The sequence below is a fragment of the Pongo pygmaeus genome, chromosome 4 (assembly GCF_028885625.2).
Source record: "Pongo pygmaeus isolate AG05252 chromosome 4, NHGRI_mPonPyg2-v2.0_pri, whole genome shotgun sequence".
NCBI lineage: Eukaryota > Metazoa > Chordata > Mammalia > Primates > Hominidae > Pongo > Pongo pygmaeus.
This window is the reverse complement of record NC_072377.2, coordinates 185,303,585-185,319,029: the sequence shown is the minus strand read 5'-3', so window position 1 is coordinate 185,319,029 and position 15,445 is coordinate 185,303,585. Positions and strand designations below refer to the sequence as shown.

The 15,445-nt window shown below is 56.5% G+C and overlaps 1 protein-coding gene across 3 annotated transcripts in view; it reads left to right on the top strand.

Annotated features, from left to right (window-relative positions):
- FLT4 (fms related receptor tyrosine kinase 4) overlaps positions 1-7,588 on the top strand; it is a 46,425-nt gene extending 38,837 nt beyond the window's left edge. The window contains exons 29-30 of one of the 3 annotated variants that reach the window (XM_054486948.1): positions 225-310; positions 5,686-7,588. In XM_054486948.1, coding sequence (XP_054342923.1) covers positions 225-310; positions 5,686-5,884 — 285 coding nt within the window. In that variant the 3' untranslated portion in view covers positions 5,885-7,588. Of the gene's footprint in view, positions 1-224; positions 311-1,042; positions 1,502-5,685 lie in introns of those variants that run through there. The other 2 variants (XM_054486950.1, XM_054486949.1) reach the window with 2 other exon arrangements.
- Positions 7,589-15,445: the final 7,857 nt, after the last annotated feature.

Genomic DNA, 15,445 nt, shown 5'->3' with positions numbered 1-15,445 from the left:
CGGGCCACACACAGCCCCCCGACCTCAGTGTCTCCCTCCATGGCAGGGGCATGTGACCCTCACCCTAAGATGGAACGGACGCCTTGTTTCCGGCTCAGCTTCCCAGGGACAGGTGTTAGGTCAGCCGCACCGCAGGGTCATGTCCCGCTTTCCTGGCTGGGGGTGGCTGCCCTGCAGGAGGGCCTCAGGCGGGACCCACAGCCTGGCTTGTCCTCTCCACACAGGACAACCAGACAGACAGTGGGATGGTGCTGGCCTCGGAGGAGTTTGAGCAGATAGAGAGCAGGCATAGACAAGAAAGCGGCTTCAGGTAAGGGCTTCATGAGCCTCCTGCACTGCAGGTATCCACATTGCCCTCCCCTGGAGGAGGGAGGTTGGGGCCTGGGTGTGCCCAGCCCTCGTCCTGGAACCTTTCATGGCTCCCTATGACCTTTTTGCGTGTTCAAAGTGAGCTGCCCTGAGACTCCACCCCAGGAGCCCATCCCTGTCACATGCTGACCATGTGGGTGCTGGTCCCAACACCTCCCTGTCATCTGACAGAGCTCAGATGCTGTGTCTTTCTGACACCACACGTAACCCACCATGCCCAGGGCACACACACTCTCCTCCAGGTTGGGGAGGCCGCCCCAGCCCCAAAACCCCTGAACTTCACCCAATGGCTCCAGAAGCCGGATAGATACTGTAATCTGAACTGGCTGGTGTAGGGTCCGGCCCTACGGGGCGTAGCGGGTGTTCTCCCCATGTGTGGAGACGAGAGAGCGTAAGAAATAAAGACAGAAGACAGAGATAAAGAGAAAACAGCTGGGCCCGGGGGACCACTACCATCAAGACATGGAGACCGGTAGTGGCCCCGAATGGCTAGGTGCGCTGGTATTTATTGCATACAAGACAAGGGGGCAGGGTAAGGAGGGTGAGTCATCCAAGTGGTTGATAAGGTCGAGCAAGTCACATGATCATGGGACAGGGGGCCCTTCCCTCTTAGGTAGCCGAGCAGAGAGAGAAGGCAGCATACGTCAGCGTTTTCTTCTCTTGCACTTATAAGAAAGATTAAAGACTTGAAGACTTTCACTATTTCTTCTACCGCTATCTACTACGAACTTCAAAGAGGAACCAGGAGTACAGGAGGAACATGAAAGTGGACAAGGAGCGTGAACACTGAAGCACCACAGGGAGGGGTTATGCCTCCGGATGACTGCGGGCCAGGCCTGGATAATATCCAGCTTCCCAGAAGAAGCTGGTGGAGCAGAGTGTTCCCTGACTCCTCCAAGGAAAGGAGACTCCCTTTCATGGTCTGCTAAGTAACGGGTGCCTTCCCAGACAGTGGCGTTACTGCTTGACCAAGGAGCCCTCAAGCGGCCCTTATGCGGGCGTGACAGAGGGCTCACCTCGTGCCTTCACAATGTTCCTTCAGCACCTGATCCTATACCCGCCGGTTATTCCTTGGTAATATGAGTAATACATCAAAGAGTAATATTAAAAGCTAATTAATCATGTTTATACTAATGATTGATAATGTCCATGATCATCTCTATATCTAATTTGTATTATGACTATTCTTATTCTATTTTCTTTATTTTATACACATATATATATGTATTTTTTTTTTTTTTTTGAGACAGTCTCACTCTGTCTCCCAGGCTGGAGTGCAGTGGCGCAATCTCTGCTCACTGCAAGCTCCACCTCCCGGGTTCACGCCATTCTCCTGCTTCAGCCTTCCGAGTAGCTAGGACTATAGGCGCCCGCCACCACGCCCGGCTAATTTTTTTGTGTTTTTTTTTAGTAGAGACGGGGTTTCACCATGTTAGCCAGGATGGTCTCGATCTCCTGACCTCGTGATCCGCCCACCTCAGCCTCCCAAAGTGCCAGGATTACAGGCGTGAGCCACCGCACCCGGCCACTGTTTTCTTTATTATACTGAAACAGTTTGTGCCTTCAGTCTCTTGCCTCAGTACCTGGGTGATCCTTCACCCACAGGCTGGGATGTATTTTGACAACAGAGAAATACCCACATATGCCTGTCCAGATAGAAAGTGAACTCCATTTGCCCAACATGATAGCCAGGGGAAAAACAGTGTTGGCCAATTTGAACATTGAAACTTTTAAGGATATAGATTTAAACAAAGACTTTAGTGTCTGCTTAAAAGATTCACTTTATTTTTTATTTTTATTTTTGTTTTTCGAGACAGAGTCTCACTCTGTCACCCAGGCTAGAGTGCAGTGGTGCGATCTCGGCTCACCGCAACCTCCGCCTCCTGGGTTCACGTGATTATCCTGCCTCAGCCTCTTGAGTAGCTGGGATTATAGGCGTGTGCCACCACGCCCAGCTAATTTTTTTTTTTTTTTTTAGTAGAGATGGGGTTTCACCACGTTGGCCAGGCTGGTCCTGAACTCCTGGCCTCAAGTGATCTGCCCTCCTCAGCCTCCCAGAGTGCTGGGATTACAGGTATGAGCCACCACGCCCGGCTCATCAGGTGACTTCTGTTAGTACCCGGTTTTGGAAAATTAATGGTGGTCACATTTACGGAAATAGCTTTGGGCTAATTTTTCTTCACCAAACAGCATTTCGACATTCAAAAAACAAGGTAATTAAGTAAAAGGTATAGTAGAGGATGAACGCCACGTAAATTCAAACCTTTGCGCACCTTCGAGAAACAGCACAGCTCCTTGAGATCAAAGAAGGCCGCTCAGCTAGGAGACAGTGACCTAGGAGCCTGTGGCTGAGCTAGGAGACAGACTCCGTATAAATGTGAGTTGGGGACTCAACACCAGGACCTGCACGGTGGGAGAGTCAGATAGGGCCGTCCCATGAGAGGAGAGTGTGACGAGTTCCTTGGGGATGTGGCAACACAGACCCGGGGGTGACGGAGGAGACGGGGCTGCGAGGAGAGCTCCCTTGTCAAGCCCGAGGCACTGGGCAGCCATCTTGCTTCTGAAAGGGCAGCGAACCAGAAGAGAGTGCAGACCCTTGGATGCTTGGTGGTAGAGGAAGAAGAAAGTTCCAGAAGATATGGGTCCTAAGGAAGCAAGATAGTATCCAGAAGTCAGAAGAAGACACATGATGGATTTGTTCATTTGAGAAACTGCACCACCCTATATCGGCAGCAGAGGGCACTGTTTTTTGTCCTCTGTTCACGATGAGCCAAGAAGAGGTGCCGCAGGTCTCTGGCGGGTGCATCCGCTTGGCATACAGAATGCTGTGCAAACAGGTGCAAGGAGAGAATCTGCCTTGGGGAGTGTGTGGGGAGAAGAAGGAGGAATCTGTCTAGTCCTTCGCTGTCTCCTGTTAACCACTGGTCGGCAGTCGCCCCATGGGGGGTCACCTCCTCACTCCTGGGTTACACCATCCAGCCCCCTCAGTACCCACTTAGGATGCCAGAGCCCGTGCCTATAGATGTGGCTTTTCACCTGCATCTGGGGTGGAAGGAGATCAGCAAACTGGGCTTGCAGTCACTCAGCGTGGCTGCATGGAGCCAGTGGAGGGCCTAGCTCTTCTGGGTAAGAGACTAGCTGGCCCCTGGTGGCAGGATGATACGGGACATGTATGAGCCTTCAGAAGGAAGAATGCACTCAAAGGAACTTGAGATGATGCCAAAGATATGGGTTTGAGGTGGTACTTTTAAGTGAAGGAATGTAGGATGCCTCCAAAATCCCTAGTCCCATCCACAGGAGAAGTGGCTATTTCTGGTGTAGGAAATCCTAACATGAATAATCCTGAACCCCCAAAAAAGCACCATCCATACAAAGTTATAGGAACAAGACAGAACATTAGAGTTAAAACTTCCCAGTAGACAATTGTTTAAAAGAAACGGGAAAATGAACAAAATGCTCCAACATGAATTAAACATATAAGGAAACAAGCAGCTCTCACCTGTAATCACAGCACCTTGGGAGGCTGAGGCAGGAGGATCACCTGAGGCCCGGAGTTCGAGACCAACCTGGGCAACAGAAGGAGACGCTGTCTCTACAAATAATAATTTTAAAAATTAAATGGGTGTGGTGGCCCATGCCTGTGGTAGCAGCTACTGGGCAGGCTGAGGTGGGAGAGTTGCTCGAGCCCAGAAGGTTGAGGCTGCAGTGAGCCATGATCGTGCCACTGCACTCCAGGCTGGGCAACACAGCAAGACCCCATTTTGGGGGGAAAAACCCCAATATATCCTTTCTAAAACTAGGGCACAACAGGGACAATATGTATGAGCAGACTGATAGTGGCAGACACAGAGGATGGACATGAAAAGAGGAAAACAAAACTAAAATGAAACAGGCAAAAGGATCAGAAAGAAAGTGACAGGAATAGAAAAGATCCAATATATATAAAATTGGGAGTCCCAGAGGAAGAAAATGCAAACAGTAAAAGAACTAATATTTTAAACTTACAGTCAAGAGTTTTCAGTAGCAACATGCAAAGCACCAAACAAGAAATCAACATCTTCAAAAAATGCAAAGAAAGCGAGTGCTTGAGGATGGTGCATGATAGGGCAGGGGCAGAAACCACCTCCTAGGCCAAGACGAGAGGCCTGGATTTGCTTCGTGGAGTGGCGGGAAGCCGTTGGAGGGTGTGTCAGGAGGAGAATGACACAGTGTAACTTGAAGGACCTCTCTGAAGGGTGGACCACGAAGCACAGCAGTCCGTGGGAGGATGTCACAGAGCCGGCAAGGACGCAGCTGGCTCCTCAGGAGGGGCCAGGAATGGAGATGCACGGATGTGTCCTGGAGTTAGAGTGGACAGGACTTCTGGATGGATTGGGTATGAAGAGTGAGGGGAAGGAGGAAGCAAGGAGAACCCCAGGGTGCTTGGCTTGAGCAGCTGAGGGGATGTTGGTGCCGTTCACTGAGATGGGCAAGACAGAGTGAGAACTGGGTTGGGGGATGAAGTTGGACATTCTTCACAGTCTCGGGTCCAGGCTAGGGACAGAGCTCCAGTGAGTGCTGAATCAGATCGACCCACTTTGCTGTTTGAGTCTAGTCTGTGTGTGTTTTCTGAAGTCTGAACACATCCCGTGCTCCGCTGTGTCCTTGGTGGTTCCCATCAAACCCTGACAGGGCTCCCGTCCCTCCTTGTTTTTTGTTTGTTTGTTTTTGAGTCAGGGTCTCACTTTGTCACCCAGGCTGGAGTGCAGCGGCACGATCTTGGCTCACTGAAACCTCCACCTCCTGGGATCAAGCAATTTTTTTTGTTTGAGATGGAGTCTCACTCTTGCCCAGGCTGGAGTGCAGTGGCTCCATCTCGGCTCACTGCAAGCTCCGCCTCCCGGGTTCACGCCATTCTCCTGCCTCAGCCTCCCGAGTAGCTGGGACTACAGGCGGCCGCCACTGCGCCCGGCTAATTTTTTGTATTTTTAGTAGAGACGGGGTTTCACCGTGTTAGCCAGGATGGTCTCAATCTCCTGACCTCATGATCCACCCACCTCAGCCTCCCAAAGTGCTGGGATTACAGGCGTGAGCCACTGCGCCCGGCCTCAAGCAATTGTTTCACTTAGCTGGGACCACAGGCGTGCACCACCATGCCTGGCTAATTTTTGTATTTTCTGTAGAGACGGGGTTTCCCCATGTTGCCTGGGCTGGTCTCTAACTCCTGGCCTGAAGCCATCCGCCTGCCTAGGCCTCTCAAGTACTGGGATTACCAGTGTGCACCACCCACCACCCGGCCTTCTTCTCTTACTAACACCACCTTCCCTGTCTTGGCAGCTGTAAAGGACCTGGCCAGAATGTGGATGTGACCAGGGCACACCCTGACTCCCAAGGGAGGCGGCGGCGGCCTGACCGGGGGGCCCGAGGAGGCCAGGTGTTTTACAACAGCGAGTATGGGGAGCTGTCGGAGCCAAGCAAGGAGGACCACTGCTCCCCATCTGCCCGCGTGACTTTCTTCACAGACAACAGCTACTAAGCAGCATCGGACAAGACCCCCAGCACTTGGGGGTTCAGGCCCGGCAGGGCGGGCAGAGGGCTGGAGGCCCAGGTTGGGAACTCATCTGGTTTAACTCTGGTGGCACAGGAGTGTCCTCTTCCCTCTCTGCAGGCTTCCCAGCTGGGAAGAGCAGGACTCCAGGCCCAAGGCTCCCGGAATTCTGTCACCACGACTGGCCAGGGCCACGCTCCAGCTGCCCCGGCCCCTCCCCCTGATGTCATTTAGTTCAGCATCCGCAGGTGCTGGTCCCGGGGCCAGCACTTCCACGGGAATGTCTCTTTGGTGACGTCCTTTCATCACACTGGGTGGTGGCCTGGTCCCTGTTTTCCCACGAGGAATCTGTGGGTCTGGGAGTCACACAGTGATAGCATATCAGAGCGGAGGTCTCCCAAACGCTGTGTCCTCCTCAGGCACACGGCAGCTCTTCCCACGAGGGCTGGCTGGCCTCACCCGCCCCTGCACAGTTGAAGGGAGGGGCTGTGTTTCCATCTCAAAGAAACAAGGGATTTGCAGGGTCCTCTTCTGGGCCTGACCAAACAGCTAACTAGCCCCTGGGGTGGCCACCAGTATGAATGACACGCCGGCAACACAAAGGCAGCCCACACACCTGTGCCTGGGTGTTGAGAGCCAGTCTGCAGGTCTTTTTCACAGAACTTCACAGGCTGTTACAGCTGCTGAGAAGAATTTGCTTTCTGAGTTCAGCCTGGAAGGCGCCCAGGGACAGCTGCACTGAGTCTAGCTGACTCTGACCCCCGCCCCAGGTCAAGGCCGGCAGAGCAGTCAGTGCCTCTGGAGAAGGCCCCCACTATCCCACCTGGCCCAGACTCCAAGGAGCCTGGGTCTGGAGCTGTCGGCCTGGTTCTTCCCTTTAGAGCCCGGATCTGCCACCTGCGGCCCCTCCCAAGCCGTGAACCAGCTCATGAGAGATGAGCACTGTGGGATCCACTCGGGAAGGCTCGGGGCTGGCACAAAGGACCACCCAGCATTGCCCTATGCCACCCAGCACTCAGTGGACGTTCTGGGGCCCTGCCTTCAGCCTTTTCCTGCCCTGTGCCTAACATCAGCACCCTGGCTGGTCAGAATGCCGCCCTCCCAGAGGAGCAGCCGAGAGATCCCCTGAAGGCTGGAGGTATTCTGCTCAGGACCCCTATCCCAGCTCACGGTGCCCAACCATCTCACCAGGAGAAAGACCCGCGTCCCCGCATTAGAACCATGGAGACTGACCACCACCCTGACTCCCCAAACCCACCCACAAGACGCTTGCAGGACAGGCGCCGCGCAGCGAGCAGGGGCTTGCTCGGCTGACCCTCCCCTCCCCATCTCCCCGACTGCGCGTTACTCCAGGATACGCTGAGTGCATGGATCGGTCATCTTCGTCGTCCCCGTGGGCCTCCCCCTTCCTCTGCATGTCGTCCAATGTGGGACTGGCATGTCGGGCTTCCCTGGGAGGATCCAGAGGTTGTTCTCTGCAGAGGACCAGCCTGGCCCCTGGCGCGCACCTCTGCTCCCTTCTCCTCACTGCCCACCGGGAAAAAACCTACTATGCCCTTCTAGACCATGTTCTGAGAAAAGATCGAAAATATTTAACAAGCGATAATAATAAATCTGATGCCAGTCTTTGTGTGTGTTGCGGACGGAAGTGTTGCTTTTATTGTTTTTGCTTCTGTAATAAATCTAAATGGGAATACAGAACAGCCTCCACACTGGGTTTGAACTTTTTTTTTTTTTTTTTTTTTTGAGACAGTTTTGCTCTTTTCCTCAGGTTGGAGTTCAGTGGCGTGATCTCGGCTCACTGCAACCTCCATCTTCCGGTTTCAAGCAATTCTTCTGCCTCAGCCTCCTGAGTAGCTGGGATTACAGGCACCTGCCACCACGCCCAGCTAATTTTTGTATTTTTAGTAGAGATGGGGTTTCACCATGTTGGCCAGGCTGGGCTCGAACTCCTGGCCTCAGCCTCCCAAAAGTGCTGGGATTACAGGCGTGAGCCACCGCGCCCGGCCGCTTTTTTTGTTTTGGTTGGTTGGTTTGTAGAAATGAGGTCTCACTGTGTTGTCCAGACTGGGTTTGGACATTTTAACTTTCCATCATAATTGACTGAATTTAGCCACTGACCTTGACATAGGTGTCAACCCAGGTGTCCACTAACAGGGTGTCCCCCCATGCCCAGGGCTGAGCGGCTCTCCAAGCCCAAAGTATGCCCCTGTGTGTTGGGAACTGAAACACCTCCGTGCTCCCATCCCGTACCATTTCCCAGCAGGGCTGCGCTCACACTTCTGGGCTCCTCTGGTCCTTCCTGGGCTGGACCTTCAGGGCTGGGCTCAAGTGTCCCTGCAGGACCCAGCCGCCCTCTCACACCCAAGAGCACCACTGACTCCAGGCTGTGTGGATGGAAACACCCAGCGAGTGGGGAGGGAGGAGTCACACCAGGCTACAGTGTGCACCCACCGCGAGGGCCCCTTGGTCCCTCCTGCCTCCCAAGAACCTTCTCACCTTCTCCTCTCAGGCTCCAGTCCTTCTCTGGGTGCCACCGCTCACCTATGCCTCCCCACCTCCACCCCAGCCCTTCACTCTATTCATTTCTGCCAAGAGCCCTTCGTCATCTGCTTGGGGGAGGTTTGGGGCCCAGGACATGCCCCAATGTCCTTTGATGCTGTTGATTCTATGCTGACGTCCCCAGTGCCCCTCAGTGTGGGGCGCTGCTCAGGCCCTGGCGTTTGCGTCCAGCAGGCAGAGCTCCTGGGTGGCTGCTCAAAGCCACACGTGGTCCTAGGCCCTGGAGTTGGAACTCACAAACCGCAGCCCCTGCTCTGAGGAGTGAAGAGGAGCAAAGAGGAAGACCAGGACAGGCAAGGGAGAGAAGTGGGAGATGGGACGGGAGGCCACAGGGGCCCTAGGGCCTGGGAGTCCAGAGTTGGGCCTGTTTCTTATTTTAAGGCTAGAGGGGCATTCTGAGAAGGGCTGACGTCTTTGACTGACATGTCTGCTCTGAGAAGGAGGGATCTTGAAGGAGCTTGGTGGGGTCTGCAGGGGGCAGCCCCAGGGGTGCGAGGATGGCTCTGGAAAACCCTCTGGAAGAGGAGCTCCATTATTAGCTGGGCCTCTAGTGCCTGAATCCAGTGCAGAATCCTACAGACATCCACATCGGATATTTGGGAAAAAATCCTTTCCTCAGGGGTCTTCTCCAACAGCAGCCCTGGGACCTGCACCCTCGACACCTCACCTGAGGCCCTGGGCGTCCTTGGCTGAGGAAGGGTTGAGCTAAAGTGCCAGGCAGGCTGGGAGGACGTTACGGGGACGAAGAGCCTGACTCCAGCCGAGGATCTTTGTGGCTTTCTCACTTCTGGGAAGGCACCAAGGTCCACATGGGAGGAAGAGCCCAGAAGAGAAGGGAGAACACACGAGCAGCAGCAGGGTCTGCAGGGGATGCTGGGGTGCTGGCAGGCTAGGAGATCAGAGGGACCCCCGGGAGGGGATGCTGGGGTGCTGGCAGGCTAGGAGATCAGAGGGACCCCCGGGAGGGGATGCTGGGGTGCTGGCAGGCTAGGAGATCAGAGGGACCCCCGGGAGGGGATGCTGGGGTGCTGGCAGGCTAGGAGAACAGAGGGACCCCCGGGAGGGGATGCTGGGGTGCTGGCAGGGTAGGAGATCAGAGGCACCCCCGGGAGGGGATGCTGGGGTGCTGGCAGGCTAGGAGATCAGAGGGACCCCCGGGAGGGGCCGCTGGGGTGCTGGCAGGCTAGGAGATCAGAGGGACCCCCGGGAGGGGCCGCTGGGGTGCTGGCAGGCTAGGAGATCAGAGGGACCCCCGGGAGGGGCCTACACGGCTCCTGCCCTAGATGCTCATTATGCTTGGGAGGAGGGAACTCAAAAAGCAGCTTTCAGCACCAACACAGGCTCCCCTCCCTCTCATCTCCCCTGACCGCATCCCCACCCCATTACCACTTCCAGGCCACTCCACCCCAGTAGGCCCAAATGGACTTTTTTTTTTTTTTTTTTTGAGACGAGGTTTCACTCTGTCACCCAGGCTGGAGTGCAGGGGTGCAATCATAGCTCACTGCAGCCTCAACCTCCTGTGCTCACGTGATCCTCTTGCCTCGGCCTCCTGAGTAGCTGGGACTACGGGGGCTCACTGTGCCTAGCTTCCAGGTAGACTCTTGAAGCTGTGTGCTTAGCCCAGATAATCAGCCACAGTGTCCACGGTGCTGGCCAGTCCCCAGGTCACTGGGGCCATCTCCACCCCTGATCTCTGCATGTGGATTCAGGGAGGGGACCACAGCATCACTGAGCGGGGGCTGCCTTTGTGCCTTTGGCAACCACTAAATGAGGCCTGGGTCTCCTCTGCCACTGGGCAGACAGCCTGGGGCAGGCTGGGCTCTGAGGGCTCCTCAGGGCTGGGAGCGGAGGATGGGGTATGAGACGTGGCACCCTGCAGCTGGTGAGCCTAAGCCCAGCACCTCCCCTCGAAGCCTCAGTTTCTCATTCATGACTGCCACCTTGTAGAGCTTTGGTGATAAAAGTCGTAAGGCCCCAGTGGTGCTGGGGGTGACCACGCCCAGGTAAAAGCCCCCTTCCGACCAAGTGATGTGAACAGGGGCCTATGAGCCCCTCTTGACTCACCCACCCACCCATGCACCAGCTAACACGTGCCCTCACCCATCCCCCATATGCCCGACGGACTGAAGGTTTGTGTCCTCCTGAAATGTACATGTTGAAACCCTACTCCCAGTGTGATGCTGTTAGGAGGCAGGGCCCTTGGGAGGTGAGCAGGTCATGAGGGTGGAGCCCCTGGGAATGGGATTAGTGTCCTTACAAGAGGAGGCCAGAGAGCTCCCCAGCCCTCTTTCCACCGTGTGAGAAGTCAGCTGTCAGGAAACCAGGAAGCGCCCTCACCAGACCCTGGATCTGCCTGCGCCTTGATCTTGGCCTTCCCAGCTGCCAGGACTGTAAGAAATGTGAGCCCGGCCTCAAAGCAATGTGCATGGGGGAAATGCATCCCTCCCGAGGGCAAACTGGGAGGTGTCTGAGGTCAGCAAGCGAGCGCCCCCCACACTCCCCCCACCCTTGTTCTGCTCTGGAGGAGTAACTGGCTGCAGCTACCACCGCAGGGAGAGGGGACCCTTTCCCCTTCCTGGGCCCAGTGGGGGACACCACCTTCCCCTCAGGGGCGCACCCAAAGAGGGAAGCAGAAACTCCTAAACTTTCCACCCGAGCCATGGGTGGCCAAGGGTGCCATAAACCTGATGGTGGACAGGGAGGCTAGAGGATGTAGGGGCTGAACTGGGGCTTGATGGGGAGCCCAGAGCGGCCACACACAGAGAGGATTAAGGGCTTCGGAACATGCCTGGGGGCAGCATCCTTGGCAGCCTGGGCTGTCCCTCCGTGGGACACAGGGGTGGAGTCAGCCAGGCAGCTCCCAGGGTCCCTCCCGTCCCTGGCTGCTCTGAGGCACTGCCAGGAGCTCCATCACAGCTGGTTTGTGGGCAGCAGGGCCACACAGGACTGCCGGCCCTGGAAGGAGACAGCTCCCCTGAGAAAGACATGGCCTCCCCTAGGGACAGCCGGGTGTCTCCATGGAGAGGCAGCAGTAATGGAAGGGAGTGCTCGGAAGGGGCCTTGCTTTGGGACGGCAGCAAGTGCATCTCTGCCGTGGTGGGATCTTGGCCTGGAGTCTGGGCTGGGACCTCCCCTGGGTCTGACCCCCCAACTCTCACCCCTGCCTGGCTGCTCCCAGCCCTGGCACGTGGAGGGAGCACAGGACGCTGTGCCTTCCAGGTCAACGGAGGGGCCTTTCCACCCCCTGGGTATACTAGGCATGTGAAGGGCATGGCTTGGGCACCGTGCAGACCCATCTCAGACTGCCAGGGGACTGCAGGCCGGTCACTGACGTTCTCTGAGCTGTGTTTCTTCTAAATCGTGAGGGTGAGAATGCCCTTCTCACCCCAGTGCCATTCCACTCAGGAAACCACTTCAGTCCCTGGATACGGTGGGGCTCTGGGGACTGGAGTGCATTCCTCAATGGAATAGTATTGGGGTGGAGAGGACAGGGAGTGCTGCTGGGCACACAGAGGTGTGGAGCCCTGCCCAGGGTCACCCCATGAATCCCTGCCAGCACCCCTTCCTCAGCCTCCCTCCTCACTGAACAGACTGAAGCAGGGAAGTGGGACCTAATGAGACACCATGTTTCCTCTGCTGCTGCTGCTGTGGCCAGCACGGTCCTTGGAGCAGTGGGGTGAAGCCTCATGGGAGGGCCCTGGGGATAGCACCAGCGCTTGTGTGCCTGGGCCCGAATTGGTATCGGAGGTTTGGCACTGCTGGCTGCCAGCCTGTCACTCCAAGGAGGACAACTCTCTAAAAAATGGGAGCTGAGAAGCCAGGCACGCTGGCTCACGCCTGTAATCCCAGCACTTTGGGAGGCCGAAGCAGGCAGATCACAAGGTCAGGAGATCGAGACCATCCTGGCTAACACGATGAAACCCCGGCTCTGCTGAAAATACAAAAATTAGCCGGGGGTGGTGGCGCACGCCTGTAGTCCCAGTTACTCAGGAGGCTGAGGCAGGAGAATCACTTGAACTTGGCGGGGCAGAGGTTGCAGTGAGCCAAGATTGCACCACTGCACTCCAGCCTGGGCAACACAGCGAGACTCCATCTCAAAAAAAAAAGGAGCTGAGAGATGGCAGGGAAGAATGAGGTATGAGGTCCTGGTGACATCCTTTGAGCCTAGATCAACCTTTCCCTGGAGGCAGAGTCGTTCCTGGAATTTCAGTCTTTGCTTAAAGCCACGTGGGTCAACTTTTCCGTCACTTTCACCAAATGCCCTGAACGCACAAGGCAGGAACCACATCGACAGCACCTGCTCTCCCTCCCCAAGCAGGGCCCTGTGGGTGGGAGCCCCGGATAGGGAAGGGGCAAAAGGAAGTGGTTGAGAGCCAGATCAATATTGACCCGGGGACGGTGCCACAGAGGGGCACTTGGATATGCTCACGACACTGCCCAGTGCCCCAGGGCCCATGGGGCTGAGCCACGAGGAAGCAGGACAGGGGCTGAGGAGGGGGAGCTGGCAGGGATTCATGGGGCAACCCTGGGCAGGGCTGCACACCTCTGTGAGGCAGGTGAGCCAGGGTTCCTGGGAGAGCACAGCAGCACTCCCTGGTCTGGCCTTGCCTGCCGGGCCTTGCCACACCCCACCAAACCACTTCCTACTGGCACAGGAGAAAGCCCAGAGTCCCTGCTGGGACTGGCCGAGGTGCCTGTCCTTGTGGGGCCCGCTCAGGGCAGTGTGGAGGGTCGCTGCTGCTGGCCGCTCTGGTGGCCCTGGCCAGGGAGACTTCCCCAGGTGGAGACTTGGGGTTTGTGCTGGCCGGGGCTGGGGGTCAAGACCAGGCTATGGCCAGGAGCCCCTACGAGACCCTTGAAAAAGGGTCCCAGGACCATCAGGAAACGCAGGGTGCCGGCTGACACCACCAGGGCTGCCCATTGGTCCCCACCTTCGGGTAGGAAAGTTTGCTCAGAAGGAGTGAGGAAGGGGGCCTCGGGGCCGGGGTCCAGCGCCTGCGGGCTTTGGCTCTAGACATAAAAAGAAGAGCAGTTTCTATTGGAACAGCACCACAGACCCCTCCCAAAGCCCCAAATCATTCTAGCGTGGAGGGCTAACCTAACCAGGGCCCAGCCACCAGGACACCACATGGCAGCCAGCTGCCATCCCAGGAGAGCAGAGAATGGCAGAGAGGGGCCCCATAAAACTGTGGCAATGAACAGTCACCAAGGATGCCTGCTCTGGCGGGGAGCTGCACTCACCTGCCCAGGTGACCACATCAGAGAGGCATGGGTATCCCGAGTTCAACCCAGTTTGCTTAATAATTTATGTACTCAAGGCATTAGGAAGAGAGGGCACCAGAGAAAGAGAGATATCAAAGAGAGGGGGCATCACAGAGAGTGGGGGCCTCAGAGAGAGACAGAGCATCAGACAGAGAATGGGGACATGGCAGGGGCATCAGAGTGGGCGTCTGCCGCCTGAACAGCCCTCCACAGGTGTCTGCGGAAGCACCGCCAAAGTGTGGGCCGGGCGGAGGCACCGTGAGCCTCTAGGCCCCCCAGCAGGAGCACCCAGGGGCTGAGTACCCTGCTCCAAGGCCCTGAGGTCCTTCAAGTGGCCCCAAATTCAGTATCTGGCCCCTTCCCCAGAGCCACAAAGTGCTTGTTTACCCTCCAGCTCTTCCTGCACTCCGTGGGAGTGGCAAGGTGTGCGTGTTTGTTTTGGCCCAAAAGATGCCCAGAACAGGCTGACCGTGTCGTCTGCAGACAGTGCCAAGCGCTTTCTTAGTGTCTTGGCAGACCTGCGCCAGCAGGGGCCGCAAGCAGGAGTGGCAGGAAGGCCCAGGCTGACGTGAGGGTGCTGCCCACCTGCCCCTGTCCCGTGCCGGGGGGACTCTGACACCCACCCTGGAAGTCTCACCTGGCCTGGCCTTCAAGGGGCAGCACTTGGAGGGTAAGGCAGGCCCCAGGTCCATCCACGCCCCAGCTCCTGGAACCTTAGAATGTCAGGCTCAGCAGGCACAGTCTCGGCAGCCTGACTGGGGGCGTCATTGTGAGATGAGGGGACTGTCCTGGGTTATCTAGGTGAGCCCTAAAGGCAACAAGACACACTCATAAGATGGCGGCAGAGGTTTCACACTCACACCCCCACACACACATTCACAACTTGCACACAATTCAAACACACACAAGCATATCCACACTCCCTCCCATACTCACTCTCCCACACTGACTCCCGCTCATTCACACACACACTTGTACACACATTCATACACTCAAACACAACCACAAGCTCACACCCACACTCACTCCCCTTCACATGCACACTCATTCTCATTCACTGTCCATCTTACACACACACACTTGCATGCATATTCACTCACCCCCTCCACACACACCCCCACACACCCACACATACACCACACACACACACCCCACACACACCCCCCACACACACACCCACACACACACCCACACACCCACACACACCCTCACACACCCACACACCCACACACACACCCCCCACACACACCCCACACACACACCCCACACACACCCCACACACACACCCACACACCCACACACCCACACACACACCCACACACCCACACACATCCACACACACCCCACACACACACACACCCACACACACACCCACACACCCACACACATCCACACACATCCCCACACCCACACACAGCCCCCACACACCCACACCCACACACACCCCACACCCACACACACCCCCACACATCCACACACCCCACACCCACACACACACAACCCCACACACCCACACACCCTGACACACCCCGACACACCCCCACACACCCTCACACACCCACACACACCGCCACCCACACCCTCACACACCCACACACCACCACCCACACCCCCCCACACCCCCACACACACACCCCACCACACACACCCACACACCCACACACCCACACACACCCACACACCCCCCCACACACACACCCCACACACACCCACATACACACAACT